This window comes from Tauraco erythrolophus, chromosome 9 (genome assembly GCF_009769465.1).
Source record: "Tauraco erythrolophus isolate bTauEry1 chromosome 9, bTauEry1.pri, whole genome shotgun sequence".
Lineage (NCBI taxonomy): Eukaryota > Metazoa > Chordata > Aves > Musophagiformes > Musophagidae > Tauraco > Tauraco erythrolophus.
In genome coordinates, this window is record NC_141473.1 from 3,495,993 (window position 1) to 3,521,002 (window position 25,010).

Here is a 25,010-nt window from a genome sequence, read left to right on the forward strand (position 1 = left end):
CTCTTGCTGTGGCTTAGCTCCCCTCTTTTTTTTCCCCTCTATCCTTCTAGAATCTTGGCTGCCTTTGTGAAAAGACTTCCTTTTCTGCCTTTCTGCAGTTACTTAATGCTACTGCTGCTTTCTTCATCTCCTACCGTGCTGCCTCTTTCTACCTCCTCCCACAAACATCCTTTGATGCCAGTGACCCCATTAATCTGTCCCATTGTTTTTCCCCCTCTATATGTCACAAACCGTTTGTAGAAACGCAGTGTGTAACTGCAGGTATGGAATTGGTCAGGGAATGCAGGAACGGATCGCTGTGTATGCATGAGCTCCAACTGAGCGTATGTACAGAATTGAGTCTATTCAGTTTTTTGAGAGTATTTGCATCAAAACTACTTTCATCTGAGGAGAGGGCTAAGTTTTGACAAAAGATAAGGCAAATATTTGCAATGTGTGAAAAGCAAGGACAAAAATAAGTTACATCAGAGAGAAGAGGGAGAGCTTGGGTGTTAACCCAGAATTTGGGAGCTCTGTGTGCACTACTTTGACCAGATTTTCTGTATGGCTGTGAAATTGCTTAGGACAGACTTTATCTCAATGAAGTTAATTAGAAAAAAGTTAGTTTTTCTGTCTATGCTCATCTTCAGGGATCCCTCACTAGAGGATCCCCTGAGAAGTTGAATCCTTCTCCCTCAACGGGCAGTCCCGTTTACAGAAAGAAACACAAGATGTTAAAAGCTTTCTGATCTGTGTGGTAAAGGGAAAACACCAGATGCTGTACCTTAATGCCTCTGATTTCTTCAGAAACACAGGATAATCAGAAAGAAACATGAGCCATTCAGATCACTAAAACATGTAGGAGACCATCATTTTGTGGCAAAGAATATTTCTCATCTACTGTGAGTGGATTAAGGATTGGGAAAGTGAATTAAAAACTTCTCACATCGTGCTGTAGGATCTAATTTTTACTGAATGACTAGGAGATAGGAAATGTCTAACATGATGTGGGAAGGTCACCCTCCTTGTGGACTGGATCAAAGAAGAAAAACAGGTCTAATCTTCCCTCTGTCCTCAACCAAGACACTGGAAAGAAGTGTTAGAGAGGGGCAGCTGCTGAGAATGAGTCAGCAGAGAGAAGGATTATGTGGCCACTTTTTAAAAAGTGTTTGTCATGAAGCACCAGTCATTTATCAAATGTCTTATGTCTACAATGGAGAATGAGTCAATCCCTGCCTCATTTGTTTGGTTTCATGATTAGATCTGAAACCAGTTGTTTTTTTCTTTTTATACCTCCTAAATCTCTTGGTTGCCTTCTTTCAGAGTTTTTTTAATAGCTACTGGTCTTTTCTAGCTGCATAAATATTAGATCTTGGACTGCCAAGAGGCACTTTAAGCATATGATTAAAAAAGAGCAGAGCCACGCCGTGTGCATGGCCACGTGGGTGCCTGCCTACCACAGACCACTGCCAGGTGGTTTCTAGGGATGTAAAATAGTTCCCATTTGCTCCTTCTTTCTTTCTCTGTTGCTGATGCCCTTTCCATGCTGTCCCAAATTCTTCAGATTTCATTTCCTGTTTTTTTTTTTTTTCTATTTGATCTCTTCTCTCTTCAAAACTCTGCCTAAAACAGACACTTCTGCATGCTTTTTTGCCCACGCTCTCAGTTTTCTAGGGTTTTGCTGGCAGTCGTGGTGGTCACTTGAATCATCTTTCAAGGTCTGTGTAGCACAGAGCTTACCCAACTAGCTCTTGACATGGCAGGGTCCTGCAGTCGTAGCTGCTGTGCAACATCCTTCTCATCAAAACAATTTCAGGGGAAAGCGTATCTCGTACAAATCAGACCTTTTTGCTGATGATTCCTGCTGTGGCTTTGCACAGAGGTAGAACAGGGCACTAGAAATGTTAGACCCAGGAGATGCTTCTGAGGCAGCCACTCCACTACAGAGAGATTAAAACCCCGATCCCGAAACCACTTGGACCTCAGTTTTCCTCACAGGCATCACTGGATCCGTAACGGTGATTTTGACCAGATTTAACCCATCTAAAATGTTCCTCTTGTGTGAACAAGAGACAAGACACAGACATATAGCACACCTCTTGGTCAGAGATATCTTGAGTTCTCCCATGCTTCCCATCAGAGTGGATACATAGAAGAGCAGTTTATTTTTATGAAGAGTATCTGCTGTGATTATTTCTATCAGTAGCATTTTGTTGCAGTACAGCTGCATGGGAGTCACAATAAAATTTATATCCGTTGCAAACTTTAAAATATACGACTGAAAGCAGTTTTGCAGAAAATGAAAGTTATAAGGATCAGAGGGCTGAGAAGGATAAGATTCCCATGTTATAGAACTTGGGGTTGTTTTTTCTGTTTTTCACAGGAACACAAATGTCGGGAAGCAAGAAGCAACAATGCACCATGGGCAAGAGCAGCAGCTCAACAGACTTTGGCTCTCTTCTAGACACAGCATCCGAAAGTCAATCACTGCTGCTACTGATGGCTCATCAAAAAAGAGAGATCCCTCCAAAGGCACCTCTAAATCCAAAGAAATCCAAGTGCAGGGCATCCTGAAACCAAAAATGTCTGTCTCCAATAGTATGTGCAATATAAAAGCTTCATCAAGAATCCTCTCGGAAGAAAACATTCACAGGCAAAACCAGCTCCTAAAAAGTAAGGTACAAATCCTACTGTGGTTGTTAGGATATGGTTTCAATAATAAGATGAGATCAGTCTCAAAGAAAAAAGTGAAATAATGGAAAGTCGTCCATTCTTGTCCAGCTTTAAGTGCTGAGTATGAGTCATCTGGTGAGAGATCAATCAGCTAATCTGACTGTATACATTGCTATGGTTAATAGAAAACAAGATTAAAGTGAGAAAGATAGGTTTACTTTGTACGTAGATTCAAGAAAATCTTGAAAAAACATTAAAATTGCAGAGTCAAGCAGTCCCAGTCCAACCAAGAAACACCAGAAGTGAGGTTATTTTTATCACCTTGTTTCGATACCTTTCTTTCACTTCTGCAATCTTTTTTTTTTTTTTTTCCCCTTACACAACAGCCTGAACTATATGGTGCACAGGTATAGTATGAAATACTTTGTTTGGAGAGATTATCATGAAGAAAAAAGATTAAAAAAAATTTAACAATTGATTGTCAACAAGGTTTCAGCATATAAAACAAAATTTCTTCTAGTTCAGCACCTGTTTGGATGTTTTAATTCCATCACTATTCAAATAGCTAAAATGACACAAGCAGCTGTATTCATGCCTAAGGTGTCTTTGCAGAAGGCAACTGAGATATCCTATGGATTAATTTGGCTGTAGTATCAATAGGTTTGGGGAGAAATGTACTCCAAGAATCCCTTAAAACACTATAGTTGTCATATAGCCTTTTTTCTTACGGCGTTTTTCCTTATAGATTTTTTATAGGCAGGTAGGCAAAACTTTTCGTTGTTGACTATAAAGAAGCAGAAGAATATAGCACCTGTTGAGGTGAGAGAAGCCCACGTTCTGCTTTCAGTGCCTGAAAGTTAAATCACGCCGTTTCGCTCACTGGAACTAGTTGTACAAAAGTCAAGCATCCACTGAGATCTATCAAAGATAAAGTTAATCGCACCTCTGTAAACGTGGCTTATCGAGGATTTAATTTCATGTTCACAGGTTTCAAGTTGTTTTCCAAAATGTTACAAGAACAGTATTAGGGAGGAAATACAGTTCAGGCTTTTATAAGGCAAATGTACCCATAGAGATCATTTTAATATTTCTTTTAAGTACAATATAATATGTACAATATGTCATAAAGAGGAAAATATTTTAGTTTATTGTAACCAAAAATTGAAATAAAACAGTAATGGGCTTTATTCCCAGATATTTAGTTCTAGAAATCAAATTATTTGGCAAGGAAGAAGTATTCCAGTGTGACTTTCGAAACAGTTCGTATGGAGCTCTTCTGAAGTTCCTTTCTTATTCCGGACTGATTCTCTTCCTAAATGAGAATCTTGTCAACTCTGATTTTTGAGCACATAGCTTCTTTTGGTCCTAATTCATGCAGAGAGTATAAGTCATAGAATCATAGAATGGTTGGGTTGAAAGGGACCTTAAAGATCATCTAGTTCCAACCCCCCTGCCATGGGCAGGAACACCCTCCACTACACCAGGTTGCCCAAAGCCTCATCCAACCTGGCCTTGAACACTGCCAGGGATGGGCAGCCACAGCTTCTCTGGGCAACCTGTTCCAGTGCCTCACCACCCTCAATGTATAAAATTTCTTCATTATATCTCATCTAAATCTCCCCTCTTTCAGTTTAAATCCATTGCCCCTTGTCCTGTCACTCCATGCCCTTGTAAAAAGTCCCTCTCCAGCTTTCCTGCAGGCCCCCTTTACGTACTGGAAAGCTGCTATAAGATCACCTCATAGAGCATTAAAGCATAATTATAAATGTAGAAAATATGTTTTGTTCTCAACAGAGGATTTGTGAATTGACAGCTTTCGTAATAATATGCTATAATGCATCTAAACCTTTGTTTATTTCTTTTTTCATGGAGTCATTCCACTGGCTAATGAATGTATAGAAATGATAGCAAGCAAAACGTATTATCAGCAAACCAAAAAAGCAAGAGCAGTGTTTATGAAAGCCTCAGTATGGCCCAAGAGAAATGATATGTGATTAAGGTCCAGAATATATTATTTCCTACAATATGTGCAATAAATGGAAATGAACTCCAACTGCAAGTCACGGAGAGGTACCTTTGCTTTCCATGATGTAACTGTGTTACAGAAGTGTCTTGCTTTTGGGAAGCAAATGGAATACCAGCAAACGGAGCTAAATGTCCGAGCGGTTTAATTATGCTTTGATGTGATGTCTGACTTAATGTGAAAGATGCTCTGGGTGTCACAGGGCAGTGAGTAGCACCTATGATTAGATTTGATCTATTCTGCTTAATGAGGCCTATTAATAACACCTTGGCATTCTTCTTTAGAAATTGCCCTCCATGTCTAATGAGGTGGAGAGCCCAATAAAAAATTAACCATGCACTCTTAATGAACTTTTAAATCTCTCGAAGGTGATTACGAATTCTGTGGTTCAAGTGACAAACTGAAGGAGGGCGAGGAGGAGGAGGGAGGAGGAGTGGGAGCGAGGCAGCAGGGCAATGCCACCCGTGCCGCGCTTGCTGGGAGGTACTGGTGAGAGCGACACGCTCACCCGGCCAGAAACCCCTGCCAGCCCGAGGAGACTGCCCCGGCCCCCGCCGACGCTGCGGGTAAAGTATCATGTTGTTAATACGTGGGTTGATTTTTTTAAATTCCCCCCCCCTTTCCCCCCCCCTTTCCCCCCCCCTTTCCCCCCCCCTTTCCCCCCCCTTTCCCCCCCCCTTTCCCCCCCCTTTCCCCCCCCCTTCCCCCCCCTTTCCCCCCCTTTCCCCCCCCTTCCCCCCCCTTTCCCCCCCCTTTCCCCCCCCCTTTCCCCCCCCTTTCCCCCCCTTTCCCCCCCCTTTCCCCCCCCTTTCCCCCCCCTTTCCCCCCCCCTTCCCCCCCTTTCCCCCCCCTTCCCCCCCCTTCCCCCCCCTTTTCCTCCCTTTTCCTCCCTTTCCCCCCCTTTTCCTCCCTTTCCCCCCCTTTGCCTCCCGTCCCCCCCTTTCCTCCCTTCCCCCCCCTTTTCCTCCCTTCCCCCCCCTTTTCCCCCCCCCTTTCCCCCCCCTTTCCCCCCCCTTTCCCCCCCTTTCCCCCCCTTTCCCCCCCCTTTCCCCCCCCTTTCCCCCCCCTTCCCCCCCCTTCCCCCCCCTTCCCCCCCCCTTCCCCCCCCCTTTCCCCCCCCCTTTCCCCCCCCCTTCCCCCCCCTTTCCCCCCCCTTCCCCCCCCTTTTCCTCCCTTCCCCCCCCTTTTCCTCCCTTCCCCCCCCCTTTTCCTCCCTTCCCCCCCCTTTTCCTCCCTTCCCCCCCCTTTTCCTCCCCTTCCCCCCCCTTGTTCCTCCCCTTCCCCCCCCTTTTTCTCCCCTTCCCCCCCCTTTTCTCCCTTCCCCCCCTTTTTCCTCCCCTTTCTCCCCCTTTTTCCTCCCCTTTCTCCCCCCTTTTTCCTTTTTCCTTTTTCCTTCTTTTTTCCTTCATTTTTTTCTTCTTTTTTTCCTTCTTTGTTTTTTCCTTTTTCCTCCCTTTTTTTTTCTCTTTTTCTTTTTTTTCCCATCTTAGTTTTCCTTTTTTTTTTTTTTCCTTTTTTTCTTTCATGGATAGCATTGCTTCCTGGAAGTGGCTGAGGGCAGAAGTTCACACTTTCTCCATTTTTCTCCTTTCCCATCAAGTTTTGGTAGCTTGCATCAGCTGCCAAGACTTACCTGGCTGTCTGGCTGTAAAAGCTCCCCCTTCTAAGCCCCACCTGCCATCCCTCTAGAGGGACATGGTGAAAGTTTGGGGATTCACAAGTTTCCCAAAGACATTTTTGAAATTTTACCTCGAAACTGCAAATTTCCCAAACATGCACGACATCCAGTACCACGAGCAGCAACTGCAGGTACGGACGTGACCCCAGCAGCAGACCTGCTCTCCTGCCTTCTCCTCCAGTACGTGTTGCAAATCAACCTCTGCTCTTGTCTGCTGTCCGAAGACATTCCTAAATGTTGAAGCAGCCTTTGACTGGAAAGCATTTTCTTTCTGGATCATCCATGAATAGGTCCGCATGGCAAACAGGAACGTTTGTGAACTGTCAGTGACAAGCTGCTTCGGCGATGGGGTGAGACAAGGAAATAGGCAAAACATCAAGCACTTGACTTTGGATAACTTATAAAAATATGTAAATCAAAACCTTTGGATGTGTTTTCTTAAAGTTGTTTTTTTTTTCAGAAGAAGTCTCTTTGCCTGATACGGAAATTTCATACCATGGCATGGTATGGAACAGGAAAAGGAGGAAAAGGATGGAAAGGCAGTTTGCTAACTTTCAGACAGACAAGCAATCATTTTCAGTGATAATCTCCTACTGAACCCAGTTAGATGCATGTTGCATTTTCTTTTTCAATTCCTTTAAAACAAAGTGGTTTCTCTGTTTCTTTAGGAAGCACTAGAAATCCATAAGCCTCAGTTCATCTCTCGTTCACAAGAAAGGCTGAAGAAACTTGAACGTAAGGTCCAGCTGAGGAAAGCCCAGCAGGGCGACGCTCCTGCAAGCACCCAAGGAGCCCTCCTTCCCAAGCTTTCCTCAGCACCCACTTCAAACAGAAAAAAGCAATACACCATCCCTCACCCGCTCAGTGGTAAGTTGGGCTGTGACCAGCAACAGGTCTGTAGCTGTCTTGGAAATCTTGCCACGTGCATCGTATCAACTTTGTGAAAAAACACGAGACCCACTGCTCCTCTTTCACCCCACCAGCACTCCAGCTTCTGTGTCCTACTGCTCAAAGCAGAAAGTCTCTGAAGCTTTCAGTTGGGTTAGTGAGTTGGGTTAGTGGGGATGAGGTGTTTTCCGTGGTCTGTGGCAGCGGAAGGAGCCATCCTTGGGGACTTTTGTCATTGTCACGTGCAGTCGTGTTCTTCAGCATGATGCAAGCTGCTGCTAGCTATAGAGGTGATAGCAATAAATGGCATTTCATACCTCTCTGAGCTCACAGAGAGACAAGTTTGGGAAGAGAAGTGACAGGTAGGGAGACAGGCGGGATTTGAGAGTAGGATGCCCAATCTGGTCTTCTCAGCAGCTTCAGGTGTGGACTTGCCACTTGATTCATGAAGCCCTCAGCAGTGAGTGAGCTGTGAAAGTACACTTGTCTGCCCAGCAGCTGTGTGCAAAAGCTGCTAAATCAGTGCATCTAAACTCTGTGATTTCCTAATTCAAGTTGATTAGGTTGTTTTATTACCCTGGTGGTAAACAGACTCTGTATCCAGTGAGTAAAACAGTTCTCTCTGAGAAGCTCCCACACAGCTCCCTCCCAATAGCACCTCTGTAAATATTATCTAGCACAAGATGTTAAACAAATTACTTTAATTTTGTTTTCATTGTTTGTTTGTTTTTTTTTTAATTGCCATCTGGCTGTTACTTAATTCGTTTGACAAAGAAAAAGATTTATTTGATTGATTGGCATTCCTCTGTAGATTTTGGTTTTAAAACTGTGGCTGTTCGAAGCCACATTATTGTACTGCAAAGTAAGTCAATTGAAAACATTAAACAACTAGATGGGTCACCTGGACAAAGCAGAAAGAAAATCTTTGATGTCCTCAGCACTGGGAAGCACATATATGCTTTTTGCTCCCTGGGGAATGAGATTGTCCTTTCTCAGGGCTCTTGGCGTGCTCTGTGTAGGAGAGTACCAACTTCCATCACTATCTTCTATCACTGTCTGTGCCACTTGTTACAGTATGATGGAGTCTACATCAGATACAGAACGAGTTTTTATCGTAAAGGCTAAATTAGCACATGTAAACAAAGCACAAAACATGAATTATATTTTAAGAGTTGGTAAAATTCATTCACCACTTCAGTTATCCAAGGTAATTCACCTGGGTTCAGATCTCTTAGGGCCACGCTGCCCTGCAGAGTTGGGGGTCTGTGCCAGCACCAGCAAGCCCTCCCAGCAGCAGTGGCACAGGCCAGGAGTTTGTCATGTATCTTAGAAGAAGTGGCAAATATCTCCCCCTTTGTTTGATCATCTTCAAAAGTCTCCCAAACCACTTTGCAAATACTTCACGAAACAAAAAAAATGAAAGGTTAACCTGTTTCTCCTTAAATTATAATTAAAGATTAATCTTTATGCTTGTTTAATGAGCAATAAAAGCATAATGTTGAAGTATATTCATTAATTATTCACGTAAATTACTATTTCCCTCTTTTAGTGGGTTGGTCATTAAAGATAAATTGTCTAAAGAGAATCTTTAGTTTCTGTAACTCATCTGCCTTCATGCAGCCACAGGTAATCTTCTGTTTGTAAGATCTTAATATTTTTGTAATGATAGAAGTGTCACATGTCTGATATTTAAGCACAGCTGTGATTAATATTGGAAACCCTAGATCTGTGATAAAGCACCACTGTGTAGGCTGCAGTTCAGAGGGCTGCGTAGGAGTGTACTGAGCATATTTAGTTTGCTCTGAGTCCTGGCAGTTGGTATTTCAGGACTTCTCCTGGTGCATACCATCGTGCGGAAGGAATAGTATCGTTAATGAGTCCCAGAGTGGGGGATCTCTGTTTCCGACAGATGCTCCTGAGCTTTTCTAGTTGCAACCCTTCTTGCAGAAGAGCCAAGGGCTTCCCCTCGTGCTCACCAAGGGCACTGTCCTTCTGATGTCTCTGCTGATGACATCGGGGTCGCAGCCTTCTCCTTCCCTTCTGCCTGCCCCCAGAGCTGGAAGGAAGAGAAGTTGTCATTTGTTGTCATCGTATTCTCTGGAAAAGCCATTTTAGTGTGTAAAACGTGCTTTGAAGCATCGAAGGGCTTTGTGTCATGTTTTAGAAAACAAAAATAGAATGAAATGAAAATGCAGCTGTAGTCCAGGTAGGGGATGCGAGTGCAGTTTCATTTACTGAGATGGAAAGTGGACATCAAAATCGCAGTGATGTGAGGATGCCATTTCACATAGTAACCTGGTGCAAGGGAGGCTGTGGGCACAAGCAGCAGTGTCACCTCCTGCTCTGTCACTGCCCGTGGCCCATCCATGTCATAGAATCATAGATTCATAGAATCACAGAATGGTTTGGGTTGGAAGGGACCTTAAAGATCATCTAGTTCCAACCCCCCTGCCATGCACAGGGACACCCTCCACTACACCAGGTTGCCCAAAGCCTCATCCAACCTGGCCTTGACCACTGCCAGGGATGGGGCATGATGTACCCATATTTCAGTTGGATCTATCAGGAGCTGTTTTCTCATTTATTTTTTTTAATTTTATTTTTAAATTAGGATTCTCTCTTTGAGGTTTTATCAGATCAAATGCCTGATCCAGCTCATCAAACAGTGTTGTCATCAGATGAGCTGATGCGGGAGAGGCGAGAGGGAGGGTGGGAGATGGTGAGGGGAGAGGGCAGCATCACCTCCCTTGGCACCAGCCTCTCGTTTTTATGGGTATAATGAGGCTGCACCCTGCCCAAAGAGAGCTCCCAGGCTGCTCGTGTGCCGCACCCATGCACCGATGACACTGAAAGCTGCCTGCCAGCCAAAGCCAGCAAAGCAAAGGAAACACAGAATCATAGAACAGTTTGGGTTGGAAGGGACCTCAAAGATCATCCAGTTCCAACCCCCCTGCCATGGGCAGGGACACCCTCCACTACACCAGGTTGCTCAAAGGCTCATCCAACCTGGCCTTGAACACTTCCAGGGATGGGGCAGCCACAACTTCTCTGGGCAACCTGTTCCAGTGCCTCAGCACCCTCAGAAGGAAGAATTTCTTCCTTATGTTAACATGGCAGGGTTCATCCCTGACTATGTATCTCAAAGCCAGCTTTTCAAGTGATAGAGAGCCTAGGATTGATGCAGGACGCAAAGCATCCAGAAAAGGAAAAATATCATCCTAAGGTGTGTCTGTATGTCCAAACACAGAAAGTCCTGAAGGCCATTGCTCTCTCTGGCTGTACCTGGTTGCGGGTCAGTCGTGGTCCAGAAGCTGCTGTGACACCAAAGCTGGGGACAGGGGCTGGTGGCTGAGGCTCAGTGATGTTTGTCACAACCGTTGCTTCCTGGGGTACTGTCCCACTGCCCGGGGTGCACTGGGCAGCAGCAGAGGGCACAGACCTGCCATATATCCTCCCTATGGTGACACATATGTTCCTGTGGTCACCTGGAAGCCTACGTCTGTTGCAGTCACTTCTAAAGGCCAAAACAGATATCAGACCTCAGCTGTCACTAGAAGTCAAGGAAACTGGGCACCAAACGCTTCTGTGCATGCCGGTCAGTTGCTTTGCCACATCCCCCTAAACATGGGTATTTGATTTGGTACTAGTACTGATGGTTCTCCTGTTCTCCCTGCTCGTCCAAAAAATTCTCAGCCAAAAGCAGCCCGGTGGCAGGTTCCTCGCTCTCGGGAAGCAGGCTGCTCCTTCACAGCAGCACACCTTGAAACAACCTTTGAAATTAAGAACCCAGGAGAGTGAAATGACAACCTGGAAACTTGCTTAAGTGTAGAGCATCATTTTTGATGGCACCTCTAGGCTTCCGAGTGTGATCTCGTGGTTGCTTTCCGTTTTTTTCTCTTTCCTGATATCTTTGGGACGTGTGGAGGCAGAGGTCTTTATGGCTCTGAGGTTCACAGGCTCATCGCCAGCACATGCTTATGCATTTTCCAACGGTCTTTGTTGTAAGGGCAGGTTGGCTGATGAGTTTAATTTCCAGTGGCCCCATGGATGGGTTATAAGCATATTTGTGGCTGGGCAGGAGTAGTGTCTCTGCAGAACCCCGAGGTCACTGCAGAGCAGGTGGCTGCAGCGTGCTTGCCACAAGCACTGGATGTAACAATAATTATCCAATTAGTTTTCCACCACTGGAGGACGTTCCTTGCCCGGTTCCTCATGTGCATGTCCATACCCGTGTGGGAAGGTGGCATGGGAGGGGGAGAGGTGGGACAACCCCCTTGGGTGGCAGATGTAAACAGGGGCTAAACCACAGCCTGAGATGTTTTCCTCTGCGCTTGGCAAGTTCATTGCAATCACATCTCCAAAATAAGCTTCTGAACGTGCACTTTGCTCGGGGCTTGCAGCTTTTATTTCAACAAGATAATTTTCAGGCAGAAAAAAGAGCAACGACCTTCAGAGGGTGTTCTCCACCTGAGATTATTCTATCAGACGAAAGCATCTTTACTGATAACACGAAATTATTAGTTAGCGCAGTCTCCCACTGTTTTGCCGGTGTTGTTACAACTTCAGTTTCTTGTAGAAGAAATAAATAATTGACATTCAACATCATTTCCATATAAATATCAACATCTGTACGGTTTCCGTTTACCTTTTCATCCTCAAAAAAACCCAAGTTGTTTACCATTTTTGGTTGTGATTCATGAGCAAAATGAATTTTATGAATTCATTTTATGATTTTTTTTTTATGAAATGCTGAAAATAATCTTAGAAAAACAAAAATGTGTATCCTGCAGAAGATTTTACGGCCACGAGAGCACTTTGAAGGCATAGAACCTGCAACTCTCACGCTAGCCTTTGTGCTGTGTAATGTGTACTGCTAAATTTCGAGAGTACTAATTAGTCCAAGATAGACTACTCTGTTGTTGACTGTGTCGAACAAATTAGAGATCCCACTGTGACGAACTGAATAGAAACAATGTTCAAATAACTGGATTTAAATCTCGAAAACCGTAATGTAATTACTGCAGTGACAGGACTACCAGCTGTTTATAGGCCTTTAAATCTGCATAATGAACAGCCTAGTGATCTTAGTGTACACAAGCACTTTCAGAGGTTTAAAAAAATTTCTGGGGCACATATGGTTTTTTTCATACCTTCCATTTTCCTTTCCTTCGGGAGGGTAGTGGCTCACTGGAAATGGCAATATAAGTTGAGTGTTACCATTCAACCCCTACCGTGGTGCCTGCTGTGTTTCTCTGGATTTGTATCCAAATCCTGTATCTTTAGTAATATTTGGGAAACAAGTTTATACCTCCTCAGTCATGCTTCTAAACCTTTCCAGAAAGCTTTATTGTAACTGCAAAAGCCTGGAGGGCGAGGATTGCTGTTTGTTTGTTTGTGTTTTCAAGAGGTTGGGTCCTTGAGAAGCTCTGTGCCAGGGAGGTTTTTATTTGGACTACAGAGAGAGGAGAAGACAGCAGTAAGATAATTTGCAATAAGTGTGCATCTGGCAAATCCTGCAGCCGCTAACGTGCATCCTCGTGGTCTTCAGATGCCAGTGGTGGCTGATGAGGTGTTTGCAGCCACCAGCCCATCTCTGCTGCCCTGTGACTTTAGTTGTGCCTTTTCTTGGGTTCCTTTTCCCCGTCGAAACTCGCAGCTAACGGTAGTGCCGCTGACCCTGTTGGCACCTGGCCACTCGGTTAAGGCTGACAGCTCAGAATAAAGACCGTGCTGTAGCCAGGTAATTGAATTAGGAAGAAGTATGACCTATTTTTATGATATTATTATTCATCACATTGATTAGAGCAGCGCCTATGAGGCAGCTAAACACGGCAGCACGCTGCAGGGCACCGGTGATGTGGTCCCTCAGGGGCCTGATGCTCGGACTCACTGTGGCGACAGGGGAGGAGGTGATGCAGTGAACGGGGTGACAGGCACATCCCCTCCGCTCCCTCCTCCTTGGGGAGATAGCCAGCCTCTGGGCAGGGAAGGTGGCCATAGATTGGAAAATCTTCAAATATGAAGAGTTTTCTGTGTGGATGATGGCAGCATTGAAACAATGTGCTTTATAACAGGCGACTCACGAAGTTCAGTCGATTTGCTGGGGGATAATTTCATTGCAGTCTTCAAGTAGCCAAATAGAAAACTGAACTTTTGATGATGGACTTTTTAATCCAGGAGCAAAAGGTCTGATTTCATCCATGATTAGAAATTGAAACTAAAGTAGTTGGGATTAAGAAGTTGGTGAAAATTTTAGCAAAGATTAAATTAATCTCTTGATGAATTTATTAATATCTGTCATGTCTTCTTCATTAATTGCTATTTTTTGAAAAAAAAATTTATGTTTTTCAAGACTATGTGCTCTAATCAAACAAGAATTATTCAGAAAGGCCAAGTGAGATGCTTATTAAATTTTTGGGGGGATGAAGTCCATGAATCTTGAAGTATCATTTGGGCAGATGGGACTGAAATCTCCCGCGTCATGCCCAAAATTAATTTAGTATGAAAACGTTTTCATAAACCTGTACATTTTACAGCTTTTCTAGAGATACTAGCGATGTTTTCCGTTGTTAAGACTGAAATATTGAGGATCAGAAGTCTCAATAGCAACAGTGTGGGTCAGACCTGAACAGCTGCAAAGCCCATGAACCACCTTTCTGTGGGTCCTCTTGGGTGCAGGACCACTTTTGAGCTTCAGCATTTCTCTGAGATGAGCAGACAGTCCAGGCAGTTTTAGCATCAAAACTTTAACTAATGGATTATTGCATTTTTTTATAAATAATACCAAAACCTCATCTGTTGACTGCAGCTGAAGCAATTCATTGCATGAAGTCATTGACATACAACGTGCAAAAGTTTGGGCAGCACCCCTGGGTGTAGGCACTAGTTTATATTCTCTGGATGAATTCCCAGTCAAGTGCTGTGGGCATGCTAAGCTGAATGCCACCTTGACATTTATCTTAGATTCAAGACTAATTATTTTTTAGAGGATTGTTGATTTAAAAAGCAGTGTTTAAAAAAAACCCTTATATATCTTAGGACTTCTCTGAGCAAATGAGTTTTTGGTGAATCATTTTTTCAGTTCAGCAAAAAGCAGTTAAATTAGAGAACCACCATGGTCACTGTTTGTTTTTCAGGGACCGCAGCACATCTTTAAAGGAAGATTTTAGCTCCTAACAAACTTTGGGAATTCACATTCATATTAGGGGAAAATGTACGTATAGTGTGACGGGCAGAGTTTAGGCTTTGATAAATTTTGCCACTCTTTGTTAAGTGTTTCCGTGATTTAGTGGTAAATAGGAAGTCAGGGGATGGTTCCAACATAACCATGTTATCTGTGCGCTTTCTAAACATTTACTGACTTCCCAAGCAGGAAAGTTACTCATCCTGTCTGAGGTGCAATTTAGCTGTAGTTAAAATATATTAGAGTGATGAGCCCTTTACTTTCATTTACAGCTTGCTGAAGTGGCTTCTTTCTCCCACTATGGAGATGTCAGACCACTGTTGCACACAGTGTTGGTGTAGATACCAGAAGCTTAGTAGTTTCAAGAGATTTGAACAAAACACCAGTGAAGTGTTTCATGCCTGTCTGTCTCTACCTTTTTTTAGCTACGGTGCATTGCTGGAAATGCTGAATATCTGCTTTGAAATCCCTTCTTTTCTATCCTTCAGAATAGTTTTCTCCAAGGCTGTGAGATTTGATAAGGAACTTTGATAAAATGCAATTTAGAAGACTATCAACCTGGGGAATTGTCCACCTTATGCTCCACTTTGATCTTCACTTAGTAGGAAAGAATGTTAATTCAGGTCTTCATGATGTGTTTGGCAGGTTGTTACAGCTCTGAATGTGTGCTGCTCCTCCACTTTGAAATACGCTTTCTTCTCCATGTTGAATATTAACAAATATTTAAATGCACAGATGATTTTATTTTCTCATTTATACCAATTTTTATTTATTTTTTCAGTCAATTTTTGAATTTTAATCCTAAAATCCGTTGAGGATTAGCCTTATTTCTGCTTGATGCTTGTATGTCATTTTTTTCTGATACACAGCGACCTGAGAGTGAGCCAAGAGATAATACATGAATGTTTAGCTGTAAGTGTTAACCTTTTGACTCCAAACTGCTTCACAAAGAGTATTTTTATAACCAAGGGAGATTTATTTTCTTCTTGGAGGATTTTCCCCAGAGTCTCTCTTTAATCCTTCCGTTCAAAGCCACCCTGACAGCCCCATACCTAGTTCCAGGCAGAATCGTGGGCAGTGATGGGTTTGATGCCCTTCAAGACCGTTTCTGTGCTATCAGGAGAGGATTGTTCTGCAGGAACAGCCGTGTGCTCCAGCATCCACACAGCTCTTGGCCTCTGCGGGGCTTCCCACCAACTGGGGCGCAGAGGCCAGCCTGTCTGAGCATCTTGTAGTGAAAATAGAGATGAGCTTCCCGTGCTGTTTACAAGATAGGTGGCAGGCCTGCAGATCCCAGCTGGGTTTTTCATCCCTCATGTGTTCTGCTGGTTACACTCAGAGGTCTGGAAATGTTAATGTGTTATTAACAGTTTTTATTTAAGAAAAAAGGTGGAGGAATGCCTAAAACTATTGGTTTTGTTCCCGAAATCCTACATCTGAGAATTCCTGGCATAAAAGTTCATAAATGTGAGCGGATGTCACTCACGGCGCACGGAAAACCACACAAAACTGGGGCTCAGTGCTTGCCAGTCGTGCTGTCTGACCATATCGCGTCTTGCAGGAGGTCCACATTGACTTACTGTGTGAGGGCATGGTGCAGGATTCTGCTGGGATGTTAATTCCAGTGCCCTCAGCTGCTCTTCTGTGCCCAAGGACAGAAGAACACGCAAGGAACTGGTCGTGACATGGGGGATCTCGTATTGAGTACCGTGTTACCATACAGACAAAAAAGATGCCTGAATTTGCTGTGCAGCGTGAAGTGCCTCCTGTTTTTGTTTTAATGCTACAGAGGACCCATAGTGATGGCTTTAAACTATTTCAGGCTGATCCCATGCCATTCTCCAGGTTGGAGGACATGCCTTGCAGGAAGGGATGCATCCTGCAATCCTGAGCTGTCAGAACAAGGTGTGCAACCTTGAGCAGCAAGGGACTATACTGAGGCTGCTCTGGTGTGTTGGGATCCACACTGGTCCCAGAAAATCAATGACCCTGATCCCTAACCCTTCTCCAAGACCATCTGGGTCACAGGCAATCTGCCCCCTTGAGTGTCAGGATTGGACCGCAATAGCATCCAAGTGTTTGTTCCTTTTAAGTTAACGAACGTGTAAATGAACATAAACCCACTAATAAATAAAAGGCAAATTATGTTTTGCTAGCAAATTGAGCATGTTGCTCACGCGTACTGAAGATTTAATAAGCATGATTAAGTGTAGACAACCACTGAGTGGAGAAAAGTGAGTCCTCGGGCAGAGGAGGCTCTGCAGCCTCCCCTCCTTTCTCAGTTTGTGTTTTGAAAACTGTACCAGTTGAGAATAGGAACTGCTGCATAGCTCCTTTTTATTTTTACATGGAGATACAACAGTGATCTTAAAGGCCATGTAGTGTTTTCCTGAGAAACACAGTAATCCGAGTTGGACTTTGTGCCTACGTGTAGCCCTGTACACTGCTTGGGGCTGTTTGGTTGCTAATACATAGAATGTATTAGCAACCAAAGAGTTTGAGTTGGAAGGGACCTTAAAGATCATCCAGTTCCAACCCCCCTGCCAGGGGCAGGGACACCTTCCACTACATCAGGTTGCTCAAAGCCTCATCCAGCCTGGTCTTGAGCAATTCCAGGGATGGGGCAGCCACAGCTTCTCTGGGCAACCTGTTACCAGTGCCCCACCACCCTCAATATAAAAAATTTCTTCCTTAGATCTAATCTAAATCTCCCCTCTTTCAGTATAAAGCCATTGCCCCTTGTCCTGTCACTCCATGCCCTTGTCCAAAGTCCCTCTCCACCTTTCTTGTAGCCCCTTTAGGTACTGGAAGGCTGCTGGAAGGTCTCCTGGAGCCTTCTCTTCTTCCATAAATATCCATTTGGTCTCTTATACAGTAGGGAAGGAAACCTGGTAGGAAAGGAGTCTTTTTTGGTTAGCGGTCACTGTGTCTGCTCAGGGCCAGCATCTGCACTGGGCAGTTGTGGAACAAATTATTTTCTGTATTTACTTCTCTGCCTTGATTATTGTATTTTGTCTCTTCAGTGGTGCCTGCTGTGATATATATCATGTCTTCTAAACTTCTGTGGAAAATGGAAGTGCTAAAAAGTTTGCACATATATTTATCTAATACACACGTTCTGAAAAGATAGTGGCACATATCCTTAATGTTCAGATTACTGTGACTACACAGGGCATCATATCCCTGTCCTCTGTGCCCCAGGGAAACTGTGTGGACCTGGCTGGGCATAGGCAATGCTCTGGTGGTCCTTGTGTTTGGAGACCAGAACGTAAAACTGAAGTTCTTTTCACACACCTGAACTAAGAAGCTCAAGCTAAAACCATCCATGCCACCTGGATGCCATATGGAAGGGTGACCCTGTCCCCATCTTCCCACTTTTTCTTTCATGGTCCTGGTGTAAATCTAAATAATGTAGCTGTGCAGGCAGCAGTTCTCTCCCTCCTCCTCTCCCTGATAAATGTGGTTCGACACCGTCTCCTTCATCAATAATCAGTTCTGATTACGTATCTACTGGCTTCTCACCTTGTGCAAACACCATCCCTTACCATTGAGAAACCGTTTTTGCAAGGAAAGTGTTAAAATCACCTATTCCTGAGATTCACTGACTGCTAAGATCGGTAATTATTTTCCTGTGTCTAGGGAAATACTGATTGGAATTATCACAGATAGCTTCATATTTGATCAGGAAAGGTTAATATAATTTCCCTTCTCCTAGCACTTGGCATAATTATTCATAGCCCTGCAAAACAGGTGTAAATTGAATCAGAAATTATCATAGCAGGCCAGGTTCCTGACACACATCAGCTGAGGATGCGGCCAGTGTGCACTGGTGCAGTTGCCTGTATATGGGGAAAATTTGTCCTTTGATACAGCAGTAATCTTCTCAGGTTCTTGATCTGAGTAAAGGGTGTACACAGCTGCGTGTGACAACGAAAAAAGTCATGTACATTTGAAATGAATGAACTCTGCAATTAAGCTGATTGCTATGGGTCTCATCGGTCTTTCTGTAGGGCCACTCCAGATGAAGTCGTTAAATGTCTTTCCATTGACTGATGGAGATTTGGATCTGGCCTTAAGCCATCGAAAATTTAATCAGAAATATCATATCATGACTACATGGAACATGACATTTAACTTTTCAGCCAATGCAGATTCTTCCAATATTAACTTTGTTTTCCCTCTGCTAGATAACCTCTTCAAACCAAAGGAGAGATTCATTCCAGAGAAGGAGATGCACATGAGATCGAAAAGGTACAAATCGCTGCGGTTTAGAATTCCCTGCGAGTCGTGGCCACCTCATGCCTAAGGCAGAGCAGTTCTGTGTCATCTTCACATGCTGGAGGGTTGTTCTGTCACTCTACTTGCCACGCTTTTGGGCAATGCCCATGTTTTTCTTGCGCTGTTATCAATTTGATACGTTTGGGTCAGCCCTGCCCTTTCAGCATCCTTTTCCCAACAGTTTCAGATGGCAGGGGGTTCCCGTGGTGTGAAAACAAAAGTCCCTGAGAGGTACCTCATGCTAGACCTTCAAAAACAGAAGCACTACAGTCACTTCGTTGTTTTTTTTTTTCATCCTGATCATGGCATGTAGTGTGGGAATTACAGCAAATTATTAGAAATGAGGCGCCTGACCTTTGACTGCATCGCACTTGACGCTGTCATTAACAGCAAGGAAAGCTTCATGTGGCTACCAGGCAGCCTTTTTTAAGAGTGCTCGAGATGTGCCCCATTCTCTTCTCCAAAATACAATCTCCAGCCAAACCAGGCTGCTTCAAGTACTCGGTGTTGCAAAATACTTTTAAGAAAAAACCAGAACTAAACAGGCTTTGTATGCATGCAAAGAACAGAACGGCTGTGAAGGAAGGTCCGACTTTCTTTTTAAACCCCTGGGAATTTTATCCTTGATTTCAATGGAAAAAGATCAGACAAGAAGTCACCTTTCTGAGGACAAGTCACGTTATTTTTAAAATGAACAGATTGTGTTCACCTTGGTAGAGACAGTTCCTAATGACAGTGAAAAGATGTTAACAGTCTACAGCCTTATAATGATGGTTTTCTTAAATTTTAGAAAAATACTTGAAAATAATTGCTTGGAATTAATTTTGTGACATAAATATAAAAAAAGGGTACAGGCTAGATTCTGGTTTGAATTATGTTGCTATAAATTGAAACCAACTCCACTGAGCTCATTAGAAGCTACTCCAGAATTACACCGCTGCATTGAGATAACCTGACCCTCTCTCTTTCTTTACTTTTTAGTTCAAATTAGAAGTGTTTTTCCACAAGTCAGATTTTATATAAAAACATTATTGTTAGTAATTTATAATTCCCGTGCCATAAATCTAATTAAAGTACTTAGAGATGCTCATTAATGACAAGTATTGCATTGAAGGCAAACCTTTCCTGTAGGAAAAACGAATTACTTGCAAGTCCCAGAGACGACACGTGAAGCTAACTTCCTAAATTCATTCCAGGATTTATGACAATTTACCTGAGGTCAAAAAGAAACAAGAAGAAAAACAGAAACGGATCATCATCCAGAGTAACAGATTGCGTGTTGAGATCTTTAAAAAGGTAAAGATTTACTGTGAATGTCAAGTAGAGTTTTGTAACCCTTCTTCACCTGTGAACGGGGTCCGTGGAGGCAACACCTGCCTGGAGAGCCTGTGCTGACCATGTGCAAACCCCGAGAGCAAAGGATGTTTTAAAAATCTTGTCCTTGGGGACAGGCACTTCTTTAAACTTGAATTAACAGCTGAACCTTGTGTTGGAATAAGCACCCAAGACTTTTTTTTTTTTTTTTTTTTAATGAATAATTAGTTAGTTGTGGTAGAAACCTGCACTAGTGTTGTTAATCCAGGTGCGGATCTGGGGCATTCCCAGGTAATCCTGCTCTACGCTGCACACAAGTATCCGTTTTTCCTTGTTTACATGAGCTATTCCTCCATGTAATTGCACCCTTCCTGTCCAAAATGGAAAAGTTTTCAGTGTTTGGGGTTTTTTTTTGAGCAATGTAGCCCACAGATTTAAGGTCTGAGCATGCTAATACCATCTCACCTACAATATCACTGAAGATTTCTACAGTTGTAGCCACCTCGTGCATTTTAAATGTTATCTTAAGGCTGTTTTGCATTGTTTTTTCCTAGCAATTACTGGACCAGCTCCTTCAAAGAAACACAGAATGACAAAGGATTCTCTTGTCCATCATCTTAATTGGACCTTGAATGCCTTTGACTGCCAGATAAGCCATAAAATACACTGTTATCTCAATTACCTGGAGGTGTTTTTCTTATCTTTGGCTCTTTATATAAAGAAAGATCATTTATATTTCAATTGAAATTTTAAAGCAACTTTCAAGTGATCAAAAACATTCTAAAAGGGAACACGGCTATTTCAGAGCATCACCTTTTGGTCAGTTTAGCCAAAGGAAATAATTTTAAGAATTTTTAATACAAATACTGAATTACAGTGGTATTATTTATCTTAATCTTTTTTAAAAGTGTATGTCTCTGTAGCAATAGAACTGCGTTTATAAGACCTGGAAAACTTTACTTCTCTGAAGTGTTCTATTAATTGATTTCCTGTGAGTTAAATCCTTAAAGTAAAGCAAAATGAATATCATTATTTGTTATGTTTAGAAACTAGCTGAAATAGCATTACCACATAATCATAGCAGCAGCAGTTTCACATTAATACTTAACATACCAAAAGGGACCAATATTTTAAGTCTCTGAAGAACTCTATTCCTGTTTATATAGTGAATCTACATAGCAAGCTTACCTGTTAGAGCAATATTTGAAAAATTGATTATAACACTGGTTTTCGTGTTTTTCACTGTAATATATATTTTACTCCACTTCTGTGAGCATTAAGTATTTATAGAAATGGCATATTAAGAAGTGGTGCCAAGAAGTATGTTTGCATCGAAACCGTAGAACTAAAACCATCTGTAATGTTTCCTCCAAAAAATATTTAAATCTTGATTTGCACATTTTGGAAGTAAAAACAACCAGCTTACAAACCAATGGAGTTTATTTATGGAATAAAATATGAATATAATATTGATCCAACTGCTACGTTTTCATTTGGTACTGTTAAATATAACACAATTATTGGAACTGATTGAGAAGTCATGCCTTTGTATGCCACAAATCCGACGGTAAAAAATATCTCCCATAAAAATCATGGCAAGTGTTAACCTCTGTTGCATGAACACTCAGTTGAGTGTGTTTCAATGGGGCTGGAATTTGGCCTTTGATATCTATGCTTTATTTTTCTAATCTAGCCTGAGATGTAAGGTCAGGTTTTTTTGGAAGAGGGATGTTTGTGAGCTGGGTTTTGGCCACTGAGATAGCCTCCAGCTGTGTGACCTGTGCTGGACACAAGGAACATAGTGGTATTTTGTGCTCTGATGGTCTCTGTTAGATCACTTTGCCTCTTTGTGTTTCAGCTTCCCAGTTTGTAAAGGAGGATTAACGATGTTAATTTTTGCTCAGAGAGAAGATAGAGATTTATTGAACAAATATATTGTGTACCAGATAGATATCTTTAAACACTCGCCAATGAGTTCAGTACGTTTTGAGAGGACATGTAAGGTAAGGAAACGCTGGCTCTGAGGAAGAAACTGCCAGGGTTCTTCTCTAAAAAAAGTCTTTTTAACCAAGCAAGTAATGGAAACCAAAGTCGGTGCTGGACTACGAACGGCTCTAAGTAGAACTCGTAAAAGGGACCGCGAGAAGAAGCATCCTCCAAGCTTCGCGGCTCAGCTGCATGGTAGATCTGCTCTCCTGTGGCTTCACTGATCCCTCTTGATTTTCTCCAGGAAAAATATGTGGCCTGCCTCAACAAAGAGGGCCTTTCTTTCTGGTGGACTTCTGGGTCTCCACCACAGGGTGATAAATTATAGCCATAAACACACCCACACATGGTCCCCTAGACTGAGTGAATGCAGGATTATCTTTCAAGCGTTCGTCCAGTTATAGCTCACTACAACAACTAGAGCCATTTCCTATCAATGTCAGTGCCAAAATCCCCTTTGATTTCAGTAGAAACTTCACATTTTTCCCCCTTAGTTCCTTAGGGTCTAGTTTCTTGACTTCAGAGAAATGCAGCTTTGGTTCATCAAGTTTGTACCCTTTAGGAACATTATTTCCTGCACACATCCATAGAGAAATACTACATACATTTAAGTCTGCTTTACTGTATACATTTAAACCTGCTTGTAGTCTTATCTTAGAGCCACAGCAAGACATTTTGGTATGGAGACAAGACATTTGGTATCCAGAATCCATGGAGCACACAGCAAGACACTCATTGTCTGGGTCAGGGATGTCCCTTGGTGTGGGACTGACACCTAATGCCACCAGGATGAGAGAGCCTCAAAACTTTTCCCACTTCTTCTCTGGCAGAGTGAAAGAGCCAGAGTCGTCTTCGTTGGGAGTGAAAGAGTATTTTACATGGAAATCAGACGTTTGTCCTGCAGGTTGCCCAGGAGCTAAAGGGAGATGGCTTAATCTAACTGATATATATCCCTCCTACAGGCCCGTACAATCTTATGTGCATATGTAAATGCACGTAAATATATAAGGATATTTGACGTGCTTCTCACTGGCTGGCTGGGAATATCAGAGGAGCTGATCCTCCTTAGAAATCAAGGCACCCAGGTCCTCGTGAGGAAATGAAGACAGGCTGAGAGAGTTGGGGTTGTTCAGCCTGGAGAAGAGAAGGCTCCGGATTTCTATGAGATTGAAGGAAGAAATTCTTCTCTCCAAGGGTGGTGAGGCACTGGAACAGGTTGCCCAGAGGAGTTGTGGCTGCCCCATCCCTGGAAGTGCTCAAGGCCAGGCTGGATGAGGCTTTGAGCAACCTGGTCTAGAGAAAGGTGTCCCTGCCTCTGGCAGGGGAGTTGGAACTAGATGATCTTGAAGGTCCCTTCCAACTCAAACCATTCTATGATTCTATGAGCCCTGTGAGCAACTGGGATGAAGCAACACAGGCTTGGTGTGACATGCTTCAGCCTGGTCTCTGCCCCTTGGCACCCCCATTGGCATGCTGACCAGGGCAGGACACTTCTCAACTGACCTCATTTCCTCTCGTTTCTGCTGCCATCCTCAGAGACAGGGTACTGCACCAGCCTGCTGCATCCTCATCTCTGCTGGATCGTAATTCCACCTTCTCACAGACTTACAGCCAGTACACAATTCACAAAATCTTTTGAGTTTGTAGAAGGGTCATTTCTAAATGTGTTTATTTTCTTTAAATGTAATTTTCAAAATCTGCCGGACAAATGTGGCAATTTAAGGTGGAAATTCTCTTGTATTGGGAGGGTACCTAGTGAGCAAAATGTATAATGCAAATCACTGTCTGGGAATGTTTTATATGATATGAAACCTTTGCTTCAGAAAACCAGAAATGTTCTCTGTTGCAAACCTAATTTCTCTTTCTGGGCCACAGAAAAGAAGGTATCTGTTAATGTATCCAGCAAACAATTCTGACATTCATTTCAGCTCTACAATCCAGTCATTGTAATAGAAAATAGACCGTACAGGAAAATGTTACTTCAGAAAAACATGAGCCTCACAGGCTTAGTCCTATACAAGCAGACATCAACTTAATGAAGTTTAGAGTTGGGAAAAAATTGGCGTAATTTCACTTTGGACTTGCAAGTGTTTCAAAGTAAAGAGTACATTTGCCATCGGATAGTACTCGACACAGAAAACTCCACAGCCCAAATTGGAGAACAACCACACTTGTAAAATACTGGCATTTTCCTTCTTGTTGGATGCTGTTCGGGTCTTCTGGCCGTTGGCCCATGCCCTGTGTCTTCAGGAGGGGTACATTTTCCTGCTGGTACAACTCTACAAGGAGTAACATCTCTGGTAATAGGCACTGCCATTTGTCCCCATCTCCCTTGTTGGGTCATGTCTTCTCACACTGCTGATTTGCACGTGCCCGCAGAACAGTATTTGATAACGAACGTTGGTTGGGGTGAGAGGTTGAGATGGTTTTGGGGCATTAAGGCACAGAGCCTGGGTAGGCTTGCCAGCACATTGACTTGGAGATTTCCTTCCGAAACAGAAAGCCTCTCAGTAGGGTTGACACTTTGCATTATTCAAAACAGAGCCCACATGGGGAACACAATGTCTTAGGTGTGCAAGACGTGGTGTTTGGTTGCTTGCTGGCATCATTAATTTCATCTGACAGAAATACCTCATTAAGGGTTGAAAGTCATTGCGACGTAAAGCATGGAGGGGTACAGCATTTGGGGGATTTGTTTTAAACCCAAATATTTTCCTGTGTACGTGTATGCAAGTCGTTAGTTACTTGTCCAAGTTTACTCAGCTGGTCAGATAGATGAGGAGACTGTCTGGGTAAGTCTTTTTAGGAGTTTTGTTGTTGAGTATCTGAGATTGGTCATGTTAGTGTAACGTTTTCTGCGAGAGAGCTGATTTACAAGGAAAACAACACAGAAAAGCAGGGATAAAGTTTCTGGCAGCTCTCTCCAGAGGAATCCATTCTTCAATACATCCACGGCAGTAACAGCTCTGTGGCTAAAAATACCCCGGCTTGTCTCATCCGTAGAGAAG

The 25,010-nt window shown here is 43.1% G+C and overlaps 1 protein-coding gene across 1 annotated transcript in view; it reads left to right on the forward strand.

The window, feature by feature from the left end:
• The window catches only part of C9H10orf90 (chromosome 9 C10orf90 homolog), a 51,958-nt gene extending 31,349 nt beyond the window's left edge, over window positions 1–20,609 (forward strand). The window contains 6 exon segments of the mRNA XM_086616794.1: window positions 2,363–2,449; window positions 2,452–2,652; window positions 7,002–7,220; window positions 18,612–18,675; window positions 19,899–19,998; window positions 20,571–20,609. Coding sequence (XP_086472920.1) covers window positions 2,363–2,449; window positions 2,452–2,652; window positions 7,002–7,220; window positions 18,612–18,675; window positions 19,899–19,998; window positions 20,571–20,609 — 710 coding nt within the window.
• Window positions 20,610–25,010: the final 4,401 nt, after the last annotated feature.